Source organism: Ixodes scapularis, unplaced genomic scaffold (assembly GCF_016920785.2).
Source record: "Ixodes scapularis isolate PalLabHiFi unplaced genomic scaffold, ASM1692078v2 PGA_scaffold8__174_contigs__length_109621045, whole genome shotgun sequence".
In the NCBI taxonomy this organism is placed as follows: Eukaryota; Metazoa; Arthropoda; class Arachnida; order Ixodida; family Ixodidae; genus Ixodes; species Ixodes scapularis.
In genome coordinates, this window is record NW_024609883.1 from 85,503,009 (window position 1) to 85,518,275 (window position 15,267).

The 15,267-nt window shown below is 45.4% G+C and overlaps 1 protein-coding gene across 1 annotated transcript in view; it reads left to right on the forward strand.

Annotated features, from left to right (window-relative positions):
- Window positions 1–15,267, forward strand: part of LOC8039783 (ATP-binding cassette sub-family C member 2) — a 61,027-nt gene that overhangs the window by 9,907 nt on the left and 35,853 nt on the right. Inside the window, 5 exon segments of the mRNA XM_040207036.3 lie at window positions 104–280; window positions 1,911–2,078; window positions 4,378–4,565; window positions 9,493–9,568; window positions 10,138–10,345. Coding sequence (XP_040062970.3) covers window positions 104–280; window positions 1,911–2,078; window positions 4,378–4,565; window positions 9,493–9,568; window positions 10,138–10,345 — 817 coding nt within the window.

Below are 15,267 nucleotides of genomic sequence, written 5' to 3' on the forward strand. Positions count from 1 at the left end.
CGATGGTACCACTGACCCCGTGTCTTCTTCCCTTGGTATTTACGCTGTACTTGAGAAGCAGTGCAAATACGTGAATAAATTAATAAATAAATATTGTTTTCAGGGCCGCGTAGCCTATGTCCCGCAAATCGCCAATGTCCACAACATGAGTGTGCAGTCCAACATCCTTTACGGAAAGCCCATGCATGACGAGGACTATGCCCGCGTGCTTGGCGCTTGCCAACTTCACGAGGACATAAACACATTTCGAGCCGGGGATCTAACCGAAGTGGGAGAGAAGGTCCGTATTCTTAACACTACTCCCGTGAATGTCACACTGAGTCGATATATGCACTCGCAGTTTATTAGACTGTGTTAGACAACACGATTGAAATGAAAGTTGAAGGGGGAAAGAGAGCGCCATTTGACAATCTCGAAAAGCGGTCCCAACTTTAGGCCTAGCCAGTATCTCCTACATAGCAAGGCCGTAGTGCTGAATTTATGACGTCACCTTAAAAAGGCTAACGTCGGACAGTTTGGATATGACTGCTGCTTCAGCGTTCGGCTCAGACTCGTGTTTTTCATTCTTAAACACGAGTTACAGCCCAACCCGGATGCTGCAGTCGTGTCGAATCAGTTCTCCGTGTTAGCCTCATTTAGTTTACGTCGAAAGTCAACACTACGGCCTTGCTATCTAGGAGATATTGGCCTTGCTATCCAGGAGATGTTGGCCTAGCTATAGTGGGGTTCTACAGCGTGTACACTAATGATTCGACCCTACTTTGGACGGTTTGGAAAAATCGGTTGTTCAGCGTACCGCGTTGCAATTTACTACAGAGACGCGGCTTTGTAGTGGAAGTTTGGGGCAAAAATATCAACAGACGAACTTGCCACGTTCAAGAAAAAAAAAATACACCTGTTTCTGGCAATCTACGGCCGCGTTCGCAGACGGTACGTGCCGTTTGGAAATCGTGCCATGAGATACCGGAAGCGTCGAAGACGAGCCGGCGCCGAGCTTAGCGGACGATCTTCCGAAAATTTTCGCAAAGCTCCTACAGCGCGGCGCGCGTCTCTGTAATGTATGATTTGCAAAGTGCAATCATTTGTTTAAAAAAAAAAGTGCTAAAATTTCTTACCCCCCTCCCCCTACCCCCTGCACACACACATACACACATTTTTTGTACGGAGAGGATCGAACGGGACGCCGCATCCTCTCTAGAAAGCCTAAAATTGAAGAGAGGGTCTATCTCAAATCATCGGAGGCATTTGCAATTTAATGGCGGACGCCCCCTGCGGAGATTACTGGCAAGTGCGCATGTGCTGAGTTTTCGCGTGTGGAGGAGGGAAGGAGGAGGGAAGGCGAATATGTTTGCAGACGATCAACGCTTGTGGCACCTTTTTTTCGCATCTCGTATTGCAAACGCAGCTTATAAACCACGTCCTCTAATCCTCTCGTGCCTCGCGTTGCGCCATCTGTTGGCAGCACATACAGGTGGGGGAGCACCGTCTGCGAATGCCGCCAAACATTGAGCAATACAGTTTTTTTTTTAACAAGGTAATTTCATTTGTTGATGATTTTGCTCCAAACATCCACCGCCTAACAGCACCTTTGTAGCAAATCGCAGCGCGATACTTGGGGAAACCAATTTTCGCTGATCGTTTGAAGTGAGTTTGAAGTATTAATGGACATGCTGTATGGTGGATTTTTTTTTGTTGTTTTCTATGAACCACTGCGTTTTCTGAAGGCGAAGTGTGCAAGATTATTCCAGACCATATTATGAGCCCTGGGCCCTAGGAGACATCATATGACTTTTTTTAGTGACCGAATAATTGTAATCACCATGATTTGGAAACGAAATTCATAGCTGTACAAAGAATAGCGACTTGGGTACATATGAAGACTTCATAATTTCTACTCTGTCTTTTTACAGGGTGAGACTTTGAGCGGCGGACAGAAGCAGAGAATCAGTTTGGCGCGGGCCGTCTATAGCCAATCAGACATTTACCTTCTTGACGACCCTCTCAGTGCTCTGGACGCAGTCGTTTCAAAAAAAGTATTCAACGAGGTGATCGGCAAAGACGGCATCCTCAAAGGAAAGGTATCATCGCGGTTTTTGGGTTGCCTTTTCCATTACAGAACACTTTACTAAATCAGAGTATGTATTCGATACAATCACTAAATTTCAAAATGAGCAAGAAGACGCAACTTCATAAAGTAACTCGACATGTCACCGCTGCCAGAGGAGTAAAAAAGTGAAAGCCGTTTACTACTCCCTGTAACGCCGAATTAGAGCGCAGCTCTTGAGGAGGAGGAGGGAAGGGTACTGGGAGGGGGGTCAAGTGACCTTGGGTGGGGGTCACGTGACGATGACGATGACGTCGTCAGTAACGATGACGATGCGGATACCGATGACGTCATCAGTGACGTCACTGATGACGTCATCAGTGATGATGACAATGACGATGCCGGTGACGTCATCAGTGATGATGACGATGACGATGCGGATGCCGGTGACGTCATCAGTGACGTCACTGATGACGTCATCAGCGATGATGACGATGACGATGCGGATGGTGATGATGACGATGCGGATGCCGGTGACGTCATCAGTGACGTCACTGATGACGTCATCAGTGATGATGACAATGACGATGCGGATGCCGGTGACGTCATCAGTGACGTGACTGATGACGTCATCAGTGATGATGACGCTGACGATGCGGATGCCGGTGACGTCATCAGTGACGTCACTGATGACGTCATCGGGGGGTCACGTGACCCCGGGGGACACGTGACCTGGGGAGCCACGTGACTTTGGGTGTCACGTGACCTTGGGGGTCACGTGACCCTGGGGGAGGGGTCACGTGACCTTGGGGTGACCTTGGTGTCAAGTGACCTTGGGATGACCTTGGTTACGCCGACGGCGACGGCGACGCCGACACCGCTCAAGCCGGGAACGGGCCCCTAAGAGCTGCGCTCTAAAAGCACATTGCACGTGCAGATTTTTCAAATCTAGTGTTTCACCGCCGTGTTGACCGACCAAGGAGCAGAGTCGCGCAGAAGGAAGCAGTCTCCCAATGCACATCAATGAATACTTCATTTTTCCATGTTGGAGAGCGCAGCCGACGCTACACTCTCTAAAGTGTGCGAGTTTACTTTTCTGCAGAACACAAAGGCTGCGAATCATGGCGGGCAATAAAAGGAGCTCATCGAATGACGAAACTAAGATTAAGACCAGATCTGAAAAGTGCGATGCGGGCGGGAACAATGTGCAAGTGAAACGTCGTGCTAATTTTCACGGCATTCATCTGCATTTTTTACTCTAATCATATATGGAGCTGCGTCATTTGATGGGATGTTTCCAATATTTGTTAAAGGTTAAGAGCTCAAAAAACATATGCAAAGCAGAAACAACAATATTTTCTTAAGCAGCCTGAATGCGGAACGATGTCATAAAATAAATTTCCATCGAAAAAAGAAAAGCTATAATATGAGCTTTAAAAGCTACTTATTAATCTTCGTTTTATTTTTATTATTTTGTTATACTTAAAAGGATAAATAGTAAGTCAATTTAAAAGTCCATAAGAAGCTCCCTAAATAGCGCAAGCACCACGTGACTATAGCGGCCACTTTTCCGCGGGCTCCCGCGAGCGCCTACTACAAAACCGTTTCGCGTCTTAAATATAGCTCTAATTTTTTGTTGTTGTTGTCAATTTGTTTTATGAAATAAATTTTTCATACAGGCTGTCAGAAATGAATTCTTTGCATATGTCTTTTAAGGTCACTGAGTTGGTCGTATTTCTTATGTTATGCGCTTCAGGAAAATGCGTTGGTTGCGCATGATCGAATCAGGAGTGCGCGGGCAACGAATGTTATAGGTGTGCACATTTGTGCTTTTTTTCCGTGTATTCTCTACAACTTTTTGCTCGTCAAGTTTACAGCAGCCCTGCAGACAACAGACGAAGCGCCTGAAGCAAATAACAACGATCGAAGGACGGTCTATATTTTAAAAATGCAATCTGCCCAGGAAACAAGCGGCATTGTTTCGCTTGCCTATGCTGTTCTTGCGCTTGACGAGCTGCAATGATCGCACCAATTGATCCACCACGTGTGTGGAAGAAAAGTAAAGGAGGACGATCTTTTTTTTTATGTCTGTGCTTTTTGAGATCGTTATAACAGCTAAGAAAGGCAGTGTGAGGCGTCTTCTTGCATGCTTCGCTGTGCTTCGGCGTCCCTCGTGCCGGAATTTCATTGGCTGCAGAGGTGATAATGAGGTGACTCGCTAAGACTTCGGCGCTATTTAGGACGTTAATCTTAATATAATAGCTCTTTGTCTGTTATCAGACGCAAAATTTCCGGTTTGGCCCTTCGTCGTTGTAATTATCTCTTGTTTGCAGACGCGCATCATGGCGTGCAACCAGGGATCGTTCCTGGATCAGATGGACACGCTGGTGTTGGTTCACGACAGACGCGTCGTCGTTCACGACTCTCTCGAGGATCTGCTGAATGATCCAGGAGCGCCGGAAACACTTCGTCAGGGGGCCCACATCTCGAAGGCCGCTGAAAATAACAACAACGTGTACCGGTGAGTTTTAACGCGTTAGCGTTAAAGAACTCGCGTGACAGAAAGGCCGGCGTCGGTGGCGTCGGTGGCGTTGTGACGGGAAAATCCCGATTGCTCGATAGGGTCATGACGTCATAGCCACGTGAACTCCCGCGGGAATCCCGAACAATCCACAATGCTCACGTGAAACGTGCAAAGGACATCACGCGTGTAATGAAAGAGATAAAAACATGTAATGCGAATGGAAAGTCTGGAATGATGTCACTTCATAAAGCGACTGATTTGCCCTAAGGAAAAATTCGAAGAACTTTAGGCGGGGTTCGAACCCGCGGCCTTTCAGCTGCGAGTCAGGCAGGCTACTGACTCGAACGTTGCCCGCTAACGCTATCGCGTTCCACTTTTAAAGGCGAAGCTTAAGCGTCCTCCAATTCTTTGCCATCGCCAAAAGTCGTCATTGATCTGCGCCTGAGTTACCATACTCCGTTTTGTTGCAAGTCCGACCACAGCTCACGCCACAATACGATGAAGCAAGTCAAGCGGCGCCAAAATGGCGTCGTCACGGTGCACCTCGTCGGCTTTGTTCCGTTTGCTATGTGCAACTGAGGAAACTATAATCACGCACAATGCCTGAGCTGCGATACTGAGCTTTGGCCTCCCTATTGAAAATTCCATCAAGAAACGTAATTTGGGACACTGACTGCCAGTCAGCAGCCTTGGTGGAACGTGATGGAATATCAGACGTCATCTGATGGCCCATCAGATGACGTCTGACTGCCACTGCCTGGGGAATTTCATCAACAAGGGCAGAATTTATATAAGAGTAAAGCTATACGCACTCATAAATATCGCCAAATGTCTCGATAAAACAAAATGTTCGAGAAAAAAAAATCAGGACCACCGCGGATCGAACCCGCGACTACAAATCGGACAACTTAACCCCTATGCTATGCCATCGCTTTGGAAATTCGATTTGACCATTCCATTTATACGAAATGCTTAGGCTGCAAATGCAGTTAAGCCTCCAGCATGTTATGCAAAGCACTCGTACATCACTCGCCGTACTTCAGTTCTACTCACCTGCCATGTAGAGTACTTTCGCGTCGTAGAACGATCCTTTTGTTCGCGCGTCTCCGGCCCAGTAGATCTCGTACACCTTTTCGTCTTCAACTACACCGCTAAAGTACCTTACATCGTCGGAACTCAAAACAGGCTGGGTCTTGTCGAGTAGAAATTCTACTAAAACATAAGACATTGTAGAGCCCGGGCAGGATCGACAGGTTGGAGCAAGCGGGCAAACAAAACGAGTCGAGAGCGATCGTTCATGAAAGCTTGGCGAAGCGGCGAAGCCTCTATGGGCGAAGCGAAGTGGCGTGTTCGGCGGCGTTTCGGCGGGCTTCTGATCAAGGTTGTCGGTCGGCTGCGTGTCATATCTCTAACATCAGCGGTTTTATGGGCTCACGTCCCGAAATCGTTTTCTTGTGCATAGATTATTTTTCGCATTCATAGATTTGACAAAATAGTGGTATCCGAACGAACTTTAAGTCCTTTGACCGTACGTCTGTCTGCACGTCAAAGCTTTTTGACGTACAGTCAGAGACAATCGATGTACAATCAGAATCGCCACCAAGACATCTTGATGGCATTTCGCGGCGGCCGACTGCCACCAGGAAACCATCAGAAAGCCGACAAGTGGAGTCTGACTGGAGTTTGACTGTCGGTCAGAGTAACTTGTTGGCCAATCAGACATGCTTGACGTACAGTCAGGCACAGTCAGCGGTCCACTGGAAAACATTGACTGCAAAACAGGGTTACATTGATGGATTTTTCTTTCAGGCTTCTCTGAGCGATTGGTTTAGCAGGTGACAGCAAACCACCAAAAAAAAAAAAAAAAAAAAAAACGAGCGTCGTGACTTTGCACTTTAGGAGCTGCATGATTTGTTCCATCGAGTCCTGCGGTCGCCGTCCTCAAAAGGGATACGGAGTATGCGGAGGAGCGCAAGTTCGTCTGCTTCTTTTGCAGGGGTTGTGGTGACGTCCGAACGCGTAGCTCTAATCGGCTCTAGTCATAGAAAAGTAGTGAAGAGTGGTGTTGCGGAATGGGCACCCCCCCATTCCATTCTAATTCCATTCCGGGGAATTAGGGTTTCCGACAATCCCATCTCATTCATCTCCTCGGAATGGATATACTGAGCCCATTCCCACTCCTGGAATGACCGAACCCCCCTTCCATTCCTCTAATTTCTAAGCGTGAAGAAATGGCCTTTAACAATCAAATTATGTTACTTGAAAAAAAAAAAAGAACCAGAAAAAAACAGCAGAACTTTGTTGACGTTGTCAAACGCGGAGAAGACGGCGAAACTATGAAAGGCTTCCTCAAAGCACTCATTCTACTATGCCGAAGGGTGGTCGACGAAAGCGCTTCGTGGCACTTGATGTCACTGAAAACATTAATCGCACGATCAAGCGTAGAAGGCTTCTGAGTCGTAACAGAAACTAAAAATTGAAACCACCCCTTTTCTTCGACGAAAGGATGGTTAGCTTGTTGTTTGTTTGGTAAGGCCTTAAAACTGTCTAGTTTGTGCGTGGTGCAAGAAGAAGCTATCTTGCTCTCTGCTTCGAGGACTGGCACGACAGCACCGCTAGTGCACTCTTAGCAGGGACGCCGCGTACAGAAGCCCCAAATCTGCATGATTGCGGCAAGAACAGTAAACGGCTGACAAAGTCACTCGGAGTGTGGCACCAGCACAAGGGACTGTAGCACCATATTATGGGACCTGCCTTAAAACGTAAACCTTTACGTTTTGCTGTGCGGTTTTTGCGATTTGTTGACGTATTCAGTCCAATTCTTATTTTTGTTCCAGGCAAACACTAGAAGATCGGCTGGTTAAAAGCAGGGAGTCGAACCTGTCATCATTCCAGTTCGGTTCTGGTTCAGCGATTCTTTTGAAAGAACGGTTCAGTTTCCGATTCTACCAAGCACGAACAAATTCAAAATGGTTCTTAAAAAAAAAACACAAAAAAAAACATACTCCGCTTCAACTTGAGATGTACCACCGTGGACGCAACGAGCGATCCCAGGCAAGGCATAGATCGTAGCTTATCTCGTGGCTTCGCGCTCCCCGCGTCGCTCCGCCTAACCGGCAGGACACGTGACACCCTCCGAGCAATGAATTGGCTCCGGTGGCTCGTAGCGTCTTTTGCGGTCCACCAAAAACGTAAAACAAAGTATTTAAGTGTACTCATCCGGGCTGACTCGCCTAAGCCAATTCATGCTGCACATAGACGTGAAATATACCTATTTGCTTCACTATTATGAGGCTATCTCCATGTCGTCGCTGACGTTTGTTTAGTCAAAACTGAACCGCTAACGCCAGCGTCGTGCGACTTTCATTGTACTACGCCGAACCGTTTCCAGTGAACCGGTATACCATCACATGAGACTACGGTTCCGTTCCGGGTCGTGTTCAATATCAAATGTTGGATTTGGGTTACATTTTTGTTCCGGTTCAGTTAAAAATAACAATTTAGCTCCGGTTTTTTGTTCGGGCTCGGTTTGACATTAAGGTTAAGCGCTGCCTGCTAGTCGCGTATGATTATAGACGCTTTACACACGCGCCAAACTACAGCCGCCATTGCTGACCTTCTTTTGTCTTACCGAGATGCCGAGCAACTGAAGCGGTAGTTGACGATCCTCTAGAAAGGCCGATGCTTTAGAAAAGGACACAGTTGAGTCCAATATGGCAATAGCCTGGCCTGCTATGGTAATGATGAAGTGAAATAAACGAAATGAGAGGAAACAAAAACTGAATTTCAGTTACGGCGGCGTCCATGCACAGCTGCTGCAAAGCGTCTATAACAGCCGCTTTGTCGCGTCTCGCGGCGCCAGGAACAGCACCTTGTTCATCTACAACTTTTCTGTTTTGATTGCTTCACGTACGGCACGCCATTCTCATCGTCAAAGGACCATAAGCCAGTGAGACAATCAAGCCGTCAGTCACTCCCAGTGCAATGCTTCTGTTTCAAGAGCCACTTACTATGCGCTAGCGATTTCTGCAGCGGTCCGCAGGCCCCAGATGAAAATGGACGCAGCTCGCATAAGAACCGAGCTCATTCCGTTCCACTCAATTCCCTGCAAGAGGCCCCTAATTCCATTCCCATTTCATTCCGGGGTTGCGAAAGTGCGGAATGATTCCGGAATCATTCCAAGTCCGGAGTGGCAACTCCGCAACGCTGGTGGGTAGATCTCAAGGCAGTTTGCTTTGAGGTCTACCCACAATCCTTCAGTAGAAGCCAATCAGAGCCCGGCGTTCTGACGTCACCACAGCCCCTGCAAAAAAAGCAGACGAACTTCCGCTTGGCATAGTCTTAGAATAGAAGGCATAGGGTTACGCGTTTATGGAATACCGTTTCTTTACGTTTTCTTATATTGTATTGAAATATAAAGTGTATATATTACAACAAAAAAAAAAAACTTAATATATGATATGTAAAATTTGTATATAGCCGTAAGCTGTTCACGGCAATTATGCTGTGAAGTAAATTTGTGATAAAGGGGTTTCTCGACTTAAACTCGCTGAATACAAACGAAGCACGGATAATTATGGTGAAGGAAAAACGTATTATGAATGTATATTTGTGAAACTGATATAGTTGGCACGTATTATTTCGGTTTAATTGGTTTGTAGCCAGCTTTCTCTTTAGTGTAGTGTTACTGGGATATACAACATAATGATTAAAAAGAAGCAACCGTCCAAGCTGACATCACTGATAGACCGAGAGATTCGACAATATCTTGTTTAGTATAGTCTATAATATCAGTTTTTTTTTGTTTTTTTTACAAGAGGCTAACCGGAATCTGTGAAGCTAACGTTTGCTAGTATTTGATTAAACCTCGTAATACCAAAAAATCCTCTCTGCGAATTGAAGAAAAATTTCTGTAATCTTTCAGCGGCCGCGACACTGAGCTGAGCGGAGAGGCTATGAATGGACGAGTGACTGTTGACGAAGACACCGAATCTACCAAGGTACTGTTCCGCCGCAACGCTAAATACCTCGTTAAATGAAGTGTATAAAGGGAGAAAAAAAAACTACTTTATCTATAAAAATTAAACATAAACGACATGCAAGAAGCGAAAGTTGACAGACGAGCTGGTTGAAGAACATCATAAACTAAGCATTAAGACAAAATGGAAGAAAACAAAAACGGGCAATGAACGCAAAATGATTTAAAAGTAATGGAGGAACATTGCGGTACGGAACAACTCCCTCAAAAACAGCATTTTGTTTTCCTTCCAGCGTGAAAATTTGAGAAGCGCGGTAAAACTTTGCCAAGTCAGTATAATTCTGCTTTCGGGCGGAATTCAGTTAGACCAAAATATGCAATCCGCGCACGGACAATCAGCTTGACGTTTGACTTGCTCGTTGTCCCCGGGGATATTGCATTTTTTTCCAGGTCTAGTTGAATTTAAGTTATTCGCTGCAATCCTTTAGTCGTTCGCCGTGGTTTGCCGTCTCCGTGTTCTGCCGAAAAATAAACTCGCAGATTTTCTTTTTTTTTATAATTGAACAAAGTACCTATCGCACATACACTCAGGGTGCCTGGCAGCTGTTGTGTTCCCTGTCAAAACTGGCCGGACCTTGCCTTCTTATCGGTTTGCTCGCCTTCGTGGCAAGCGCGGTGGCTCTCGGATGGCAACTCAACTGGATGAAAACGTGGACCAGCGCGGCAAGTGGCATCGCATCAACCGACCCTTTAGGGGCGACTTGGATGTGGGTTCTCCTCGCATTGTGTGTCTCCGACGGTACGTGCTATTTGTTTTTTCCTTATTGGGCGCACAGTAACATCCCGTGGTTTGCATACCGAAGCATTTGCATTGCCACTAATGAGTCGGTAAACTACACACATTAAGAAATTGTACACCTTTAAGGGTGTTAAAGGTTTGTTCCAGAGAGTTACGCCCGTGCCTACACTCTTTCAGCACCCTCACTTCGAGTGATGCACCCTTTTAGTGCGGAGCTGATAAGGACTAGTTTCCCCAGGATCGTGTCCGCCGCAAAGAAATGTCGACACAAAACTCTAGTTGCCGCCGTTATTCATAGATGGCGCGGCAGCTGTCGAGAGCGTTGTGCTTGCCGGTTGTCCGCTTGCCGCCGTCGCTTGATGGCGGCAACCTCTCAAGCCTTTCCACTTTGGCTTGTCGACTTGCGGCCGGCCATTACTTCATTCCCACCCTAGTACAGCTTCGCTGGTTTTCCTTCTTCACCAAAGTGGAAAGGCTAAAAATTGTTTAATCGTAAAATAGGGTGGTGTTGCACGGAACACCCTTCATCATATGAGGTGATTGAAAAGGGTGTGGAAAAGTGTTCTACAGTAAATTGAGGCGAACACCCTCTTTTAAGAGTGCTAACCCTTCGAAAACAACTTCAGTGGAGCTGGTGTTTGTCGACTAATGTTTGCTTTTATTTTTTTTATTTATTTTTTGCTTGGGAATGTATTTGAGTTAGATATGTAAGGATTTACGTGTTATATTAACGAGAACAAAGAAATATACCTGTAACCTTCGTAAAGGCGAAGACGGTCAATTGAGGTTGAATGTCTTTAAACTGTCAAATATACAATATGCTTTATTTCTGACTTCATATATTTGTTTAAGAAAAACAGTAAAGGTTGCATTTATCTGAATCGAGCAGCAGAGTTCTACAGCATGGGGGACATAATACAGGCGGCTAACGATAAGTCGGTTAATTAACTTAAGTATGGTCATAAACTTTATAATTAGTGAAAATCAACATATGGTTCCTTTTAGAAACTTCCTGAGCGTAATTGAAAGCCTCTAAATCAGTCAATCTTAAAAAAAGACTCGGAACACGTGGGAAAGCACGGTGGAGCGCTTAATTGTTGCCAGTAGTACAGCGGGAGCAGGGCTACTAGTGCGGTAACCTGCCCGCGCGGTTATTCCGTCTTTCATCATCCGCGATATCTCGCCGCCAGCCGTCTGCCTTATGCACAAGTGGATACTGAACCGAAATTTCGAGCTCACAGCACAATGCTGGACGGATAGATGGGATGCTGAATAATCCAAAAAACATCACTCGTACCGCGATATTTCTAGCGGATCGCCGTATTTTTGGGAAAGAAGTGCGCGATTGAACATGGCCGACGAGGCCGACGAGACAAGGCACGTCACGATTCTCATTCCCTCTCCTCGTCACTTCGTCCCATCGAGCTGGTGAACCGAAGCGAGGAGGAGAGAAGCGAGGCCGCTTCCCGTCATTTTCAAATTCTCCAGGACGACAATGACGTCAGAGTCCTCGCTTGATCACGCCCTTCTTTTCCAAAGGCACGGCCATCCGCTTGGGATATTGATGCACGAGTGATGTTTTGGAGTTCGTAGCGTCCCGTTCAACGCTTCTGCGGCCTTATTTTGCGAAATCAAAATTTCGGTTCAGTATCATTTTAAGGGTAAACGGAGTATGAAAGTCACTGAGCTAGTAATTTTCGATTACGCTCAGCAAGTTTCGAATTGGAACCATATATTTATTTTTTCCAATTAAAAAGCTAACTAAAACATTTTAGTGAATTATTCGATTTATCGTTACCGCGACCTTCCCACATTACGTCCCCCTGGCCGTATGTACGTCAACTACACAGACCGCAGTTGTGTAGTGTTCAAAGCTTTCCTAAAGCAAATCTGTGTAAGCAAAAAAAGAAAAAAACGAAAAAAAAAAAAAGAGCTGCACAATCATATAAGGCGAGGGATCAGTCAGTAGGGTAGTAATTCCTCCATCGTGTGTGATTCGGTGCGTCTATGTTGACCATTTTGTCCACGTGAGAACTGCGTGTGCCTGCGTTGTTTCAAAACTGTTTTGTATGTAGATTTCTTTAAATGAAAAAAACTGGGTAAACGTTTCTTTTTATGCGTTTTTAACGCACTTTTTCCCCAAAAATATCACTTATACAAAATTTAAAAAAAAAGAAGCTATAGTTGTTGGCAGTTTAAGGAACACAGGGCGTGGCGTATCCTGTGCATCTTATTATAACCCCGCAGCCAATTAGGTTACGGCGTCAGCCGATAAAGACACCGAACGTCCAATCACGGAGCTGGAGCCCGAATAAATAATAAGCCACGCCTTGCGTTTCTAAAGCTGTGATAGGATTATTTTTCAGAAGAGACAATTTATACTTTGTTTCAGCTTAACTCCAGTCGCAGCCGACGCTACGAGCTAATGGGTCCAATGCCGAGAGCAAGTCGTCTGCTTCCCGCGCAAGAGTTGCGCTGACGTCAGAACGACGCCGAGCTCTTATTGGCTGATTGAAAAGAAAATAATGAGGAGACCTGAAGGCATCAAGCATTGAGGTCTATTCACTATCCTTCCAATCAAAGCCATTCAGAGCTCGGCGTAGTTCTGACATTAGCGCAACTTCTGCGCGGAAAGCAGACGACTTGCTCGCCGCATAGACTCTGCCGAATTACGTAAGCATCAAAAGGAATGCCGGGAACGTAGGTACACGCGCCGCGTGTGCTCGCGTCTGCAGCGCTGGCGCTGTTCGAAAGCAAACGTCTAAAGAAAACGGCACTTCGCAGGCGCGTTCCAGAAACGCTGTATTCTGGTTATTTACCTCGAATCTTTTGTACAATGAAGGCGAGCGCGCGTGCAGCACGTGTAGCTAGGTTCCCAGCATTCTCTTTGATGTTTAAGTAATTTAGCGAAAGCTATACATTAAGTAGCGTCAAAAGCGAACGTCACAGGATCTTTATAGATTATGATAGGTTCAGCGAGGATAGAGCACTTACAGAAACACGATGAACACCATGATGGTGCGCCCCAAGCACCAAGCCTGAATTTTGCCAGGTCAAGCACCAAGCATGAATTTCGCCTTCGCAAAATTCAGGCTTGGTGCTTGACCTCGCAAATGTCATAAGCACTCATAAAAAGTGTCTACATGCACATTACTCGCAAACGCAAACGTCTAACTAATGAATACCCATATCCTTTCAGTCATATCCTTTCAGAGGTCTCGTTCTATAAGTACCCTGGAATTCTAATTAGCAACGATTTACGATGGAATACTCATGTTAACTACATAGTGCGTAAGGCACTGTCGAAACTATGGTACTTGCGTCGAAATTTCAAACAAGCTAGCGTGGATATTAAACTGACCGCTTATAAGACATTTATTCGTTCTACTCTCGAATATGCTGCGGTCGTATGAGATCCCTACACTGCATAGCATATTTCCTTACTTGAAAATGTGCAAAAAAGAGCAATCAGTTTTATTTTTAACAGACATGGTCGTCTTGACTCAGTCTCAGCCCCTTATGAGCAGACAGACGTGCCTACAATGCAGCATAGACGTAAGGTGGACAGTTTGAAGTTTATGTTCAGTCTAAGTTCCAGTCATGTAAACCTGAATAAACCGTTGTACATAACACCGTTTGGTGTCCCAAGATATCCCTCCAGAAATCAAAATAGCAGAGCCTTCGCCGAGTTTAGCTGCAGAATAGATGCGTTTAAGTACTCATTTTTTCCACGAACCGTCGATGAGTGGAACAAGGTTCCCGAGGAAATTGTTCATTCTTGCAGCTTGCTAGAATTCGTTAATCGCTTAAACAACTACCTGTAAGTTTTTCCTTCGCTCAGTGTGTATTATTTTTGTGAGCTGTGACTGTAATATGTAGGGCGTATTCTTTTGTTTTTTTCTTGTGTATCTTTTTGTTCTATTGGCGTGGTTGACCTTTGTATTTATGCTTCGTGGAGTATTTACATGAGAGCCCGTTGTAAATTTTTAGGCACTGTCGGCTGTTGTACTGTTGTTTTCTGCATATTTGAAGTGTTTTTTTCACTCCTACCATGTCTCCAAATTGGAGTATGTAGTATTTATAAATAAATAAATAAATATGGTATCGAAAGAGCTAAAAGTATTGAGTCGAGCTCCTTAAAGTAAAAAAAAGTCCCTCTGTCTGCCCGTGCGTTACTCGTCTATGTTGCGCCGACGTTTCACGCTATCGTTTTTTTTACCCCTAAACAACGAAAAAAAGATACCGAGATGCCAGAAGGATTAAAATGTCAAAGCGCTCAACGAGGTTTTAGTGCCAAGCTCTCAGCGTGCCTCGTCTCCTGTGTACGGGTTGTTACGATCCGGGTTTGACGCGACATACGCGACTGCGTTCTGCACTGACCTTATGTAGTAACCTAAAAAGTAACGTGAAAAAGTAATCAATTACTTCCTGGTAATATTTTAGTTACTTATGTGATGCAGCAATTGATTACTGTAAGAAGTTCCATTTTTCTATAACATATACTTGTAGGTGTAACCGGTCACTTTTTTTTCAGTAACGCGTCCAAGACTGGTCTTATAAGCTAGTAGTGTAGGCTGTGTCTAAACTTAGGGTGAAACTAAGTATATCAATTGAGTATATGCCTCATTTTACCTCAAGTTGGAGACGCAGCACGACGCTACAACCAGAGAGAGTCAATCGAGCATGACGGCGTTCGTAATATTTCTGTGTACGCGTGCGCTCCCACAATATAAACGGATCAATCGCCGTGAACGCGCCGTACGTTTTTAGTAAGCGTGTTTATGTTCGTATGCGTTCTAGTCCTTGACTGCGCACGGACCTATGATGAAATTATGCATAGTTTGGAATCCGTACTCGCATTTCGCTGAACAGTAACACGACGACACGATTAGGCGACGAAGTGAACGCCACTGGCTAAACAG